Source organism: Neopelma chrysocephalum, unplaced genomic scaffold, assembly GCF_003984885.1.
Source record: "Neopelma chrysocephalum unplaced genomic scaffold, ASM398488v2 Primary Assembly neopelma1_103b, whole genome shotgun sequence".
NCBI classification, from domain to species: domain Eukaryota; kingdom Metazoa; phylum Chordata; class Aves; order Passeriformes; family Pipridae; genus Neopelma; species Neopelma chrysocephalum.
In genome coordinates, this window is record NW_020897767.1 from 161,559 (window position 1) to 165,913 (window position 4,355).

At 37.4% G+C, this 4,355-nt stretch overlaps 1 protein-coding gene across 4 annotated transcripts in view; it reads right to left on the bottom strand.

Annotated features, from left to right (window-relative positions):
- The window catches only part of PKP4 (plakophilin 4), a 53,796-nt gene continuing 49,441 nt past the window's right edge, over positions 1-4,355 (bottom strand). For 3 of the 4 annotated variants that reach the window (XM_027695823.1, XM_027695822.1, XM_027695830.1), the window contains 3 exons: positions 2,846-2,984; positions 1,204-1,267; positions 1-268 (listed from right to left, as the gene is read on the bottom strand). In XM_027695823.1, the coding sequence (XP_027551624.1) occupies positions 149-268; positions 1,204-1,267; positions 2,846-2,984 (323 nt within the window). In that variant the 3' untranslated portion in view covers positions 1-148. The remainder of the gene's footprint in view (positions 269-1,203; positions 1,268-2,845; positions 2,985-4,355) is intronic. The other variant, XM_027695825.1, reaches the window with a different exon arrangement.

Here is a 4,355-nt window from a genome sequence, read left to right on the forward strand (position 1 = left end):
TTTAGTAACTCTCCTAATGTTTTATTGTCAGTAACAGAAACATAGCAAGATACAAGGCATACAGCTTTTGAGCATTTCACCACAGTGTACTAAGTGCTATATAAAATAGGAACTCACTTTTAAGTAAACGAATGCTTTAACAAGTATCTTAACATTTCCGTGGCTGTTGAATAATGTAAATTCTTTTAGGCAGTATGAACTTCTCCAAGGTAGGCTGTGGCTTTTGGTGAGCCACTTGTAATGCTGCTGCACGAATTTTGTGGCTCATCTGTAACATTAAACGAGGGAGAAAAAGGTTGTGACAGAACAGTTTTTCAATTATTCTCTTCCTAAACTTCATCATATAGTTTAAAAACAGCAGTAAAACTTAAATCCACAAAATTTCAAGTGATCAATAGATAAAACTCATGGTGATTCAGTACATTTAGTTATATTTCTGTTTTCAAAGTGATATTAGTCTGACTATCTTCAGTGAACTTTTATTTTTTTTGCCTTTCTTAGAAGTTCATAAAATGAGCTGCCAAGATAAGGAAAGCACAGCAAATAATCGATATTCCAGAGTTAACAGTGAGTTGATTCAAATTCTCGTTTTCCCAGATTCAAAATCATCATCATTGCAGTATCTAATTATCACTTTCTAAACTACTGAGGAAGCTTCATGTTTGAGATTCTGGAAACCAGCAGGAGAAGGAAATGGTAGGCCAGAACAGAGGGGATGGGGACAAGGGGAAAAGAAACAGATCAGTTGAATCTGTTCTTCTTAAATAAGTCTAAGCCAAAAATCAAGATCTACAGACTAAAGCTATAAACACATCTGTTGATGAAAGGCTCGTGTTGAAATGATGCAACTCATGTTTTACTGAGCTCAAGGGATGAGAAACTCTTGGATACTGCAGAATCTGAAGACCACAAGTGTATAACAAGGAGCTGGTGAGTGCCAGATCAAATGAGAGAGCTGCCTGTGCAATGGGCTCTGGCAAAGCCCAGGTGTAACTCTGCACCCCCAGCAGAAAGAGGGCAGGTCCTTTTTAGACATGGAGCACCCCAACCACACAACCACTACAGAAACAAATTATTTCAACAACATTTAGTGGCAGATGATAAACCTGCAGCTGCCAGATGACAGCAGCTTAAGGATAATTCACTGTTTGTAATGCTTAGCTTTATAGAGAACCCCTGACTTGTTCTTCCAGACTTACTTACTTTGCTCAGTGCTTCTGTTACCAAGACACCCATGTTCTGAGGTTTTGAAAAACTGACAATAGCACTGTAAAGCAGAAGAAAAAAGTATTTAGCAATTCCATCTCACAGAAACACTTTGTCACTTTGATTTTCAGACTTAATACAAAATATTTTGCAATAGAAATTTAGGTCTTGGAGCTAAATCCTTTAATCACATTAAAGATGATATAATATCAAAAAAAAGGCATGCTTTTCAGAATGGAACACCATAAAATCTGTGTTACAGGATATTTTATTCAAAAATCTGTACATGAAATATCATCAAATATCTCAAAAAGGATTTTTTTTGTACACTGTGGAGTAGCTTCACAGAAGCTGAGCACTAATATCCTGAATTACAAAATCCAACTTTGTAATTTTCTTGATTCCAACCCAGACCCATGAAAAAAATTCACCCGCTGCTTTTAGGGAGTGTTTACTTTCACAGCAGCTATTTGTCAAGCAAGAACTTTTTTCACAAGATTATCCCGTTAACTTCTCCATATTCTAATGAAGACCACCATGTTACCAATATTCCACAAATAAACAATCTGTGGATATGAAATAATTTAGTTGAACAACAGAAAGCACTTTGGATTGCACATTCTTCTGATGATATCATTATATCCACTGACACCTCTGTAGCTTAAAATGGAGTAGAGAAAAATCATTATGAAAACCAGATACTGTAAATGTGACTCTTGAAAAAGCAGAGACTGCTTTAGTTAAGTTAATGATTCTATGGATCAGGCAAGACATTTCCTACTGACATTGCAATTCAGCAATCAACAGTTTACTACACTGACAATTACAAGTTATTCAAGATCTGTTTATGCCATCAGGTAACTACAACTACAAAAAAGACAGCAGCAAAATTACACCCAGACAACTGGCAGTAAGTGAAAATCAAAAGCTGCTAATTCCAAAAAAACCCCACAATCAGTCAAAACTTCAGGAACACCACAAGTCATTCAAATTATACCCTCATATCCCTATAATGTTCAACTTAACTATTTGTTAAGTGACATTTAAGAAAAGTGCATATATTTTAGAAAAATGTTCAGTCTGTGTTTGAAAAAGCTGTAAGAAAAATACTTGTTTTAATGAAGACATCAACCCCTCACTGCTACTTTATTCACAAGTAGAACCATGCCTTCATTTTTGGGGCAAAACAGCTTGATTACCCTTATGAAGTAGCAAACAGAGAAAGCCAAATTACATTTCAGATTAAAATATGGGCTACAGCCTATACAGGACATAACAGACTCTTTGTTGGGGGTGGGCAATGTAGGTTTAATTTCCTTCAGAATGTGGATGGCCTAAAATTAATTCTGATTTCACTGGAAACTGTTTGACCATCTCTTTATTAGGCATAGGTAAGCAACACTGTTTTAATTTCTCTTCCATAACACATGACAATAAAGATGAGACTCAGCCTTTGCCTTTCATTGCAAGGCACCGTCCTTGGGGTTTGAATTTGTTTTGTTGGGGTTTTTTGTTTGTTTGTTTGTTTTTAAAGTTGATACTTAATTCAAAGTTGCCTTTTATCTATATTTTGCACAAGTTAATTTAAGAATTAAACTCCCCAAGACTAAGAGTTTTCTTTCTGTTCAAAGGCCATTACCTACGAACTGTAACTCTGGGGCAGAGTGGAGCAGGCCCTGCAGTGCAGTACCTTGACTTTTCTTTTCCTGCAGGTTTAGCGTTTTTTTCAACAGGTCCATTTTCTTGCTTTTTAGACACTCTCATACCTCCAGCTTTAACTGCAAGAAGAAAGTACAATTTTAGTAAAAATATCTACAAAATTACATAGAGAACAAAAGAATACTTTTATCCCAGATAACTGTTAACCGGTAACTCCATGCTTCACTTGTACACATGCACACACAGGAGTAGCCACAGAGATCCAGCAAAGGCTCCAGAGTTCTGTGTCATGGCAGACTTGAACCAACTTCCAGATACCATAATCAAGAAATCAGAGGGGTTTCAGTCACTGCTAACTATACTAAATCTTAACACCTCACTGTGTTATATGCATTCTTCCCCAGAAACTATTACATCTGAGATTTGTAAATATAAAAAAGAAAACCAAACCAATATCTAAACACTTTCAGGTTTTTGAACAATATCACTAACAGCAATAAAGATTTCACGATTAGTTCAAGGTATTCTAGAATAAGTAATGTAGATAAGAACCAGCTGCATACTACTTGTGTTCCAACATGTTTAATTATATTTTATTAAGATATCTGCCAATCACAAAATCAATTAGCACTAATTAAGCTACAGGCAACCTAACAATAACAATTTAAGTTCTGAGGCATGTGTGAAAATTCAATTCTGAACAAAGTTATCTAAAATATTCTCCTGAAAGAAACCCTTTCTCCCTCTTCAGGAGGATATTTTAAGTTCTGGGATGTACTACATAGCTGTTTTGTAATTTGTTTTTCAAAGCAATGGAAAGCTATGTCAAAGTTTTAATACGGAGTTCAATTTTTAGATATTCATAAGTGCCCTGTTAGCCGTGTAATCTAACAGTTAAGTGCCAAAATCTTTACTAATTTCCACATTTAGATCAACATGTATTTTTAAAGGAAAAAAAGAAAGTAAGGAGGAACATCCCCCTTTATGCCCCCTACCAAAAAAAAACCCCAAACCTCAAACCAAAAAACAAAAACCCTACAACACAAAACCAAACCCAACACACTCAGACTAAATAAAGCCAACTGCAAACTGAGGCACTGAGCTCAGCTGAATCCCTGACAGAATAAAGGCACCCACTTGAACCGCCTTGTTCACTACATGCATGGTTCAAATCACTGCTGCCACCCCAGCCCTCTGCAGTCACAGATACGCCTCATGAGGACTTACTTGCAGACTTGCAAGACCACAAATTGCAGTTTAGTGTCATGGAAATCCAGGAAGGCCAGTACCTGCCCCAGGTCACTGACTGCAGGGGGGTAAAGGCCCTTCCAGGTACGGCCCGACCGTCCCTGCCACACACACAAAAATCCAGGACAGGGGGGAGAGTTAAGTGCTCCTAATACACCGGAGGGAACCCCAGCTGGCTCAGTGTGTGTGGTGAGTGTCCCTCAGCTCCAAGGGCCGTCCCTGCAGTGACTGTCCCTCAGCTC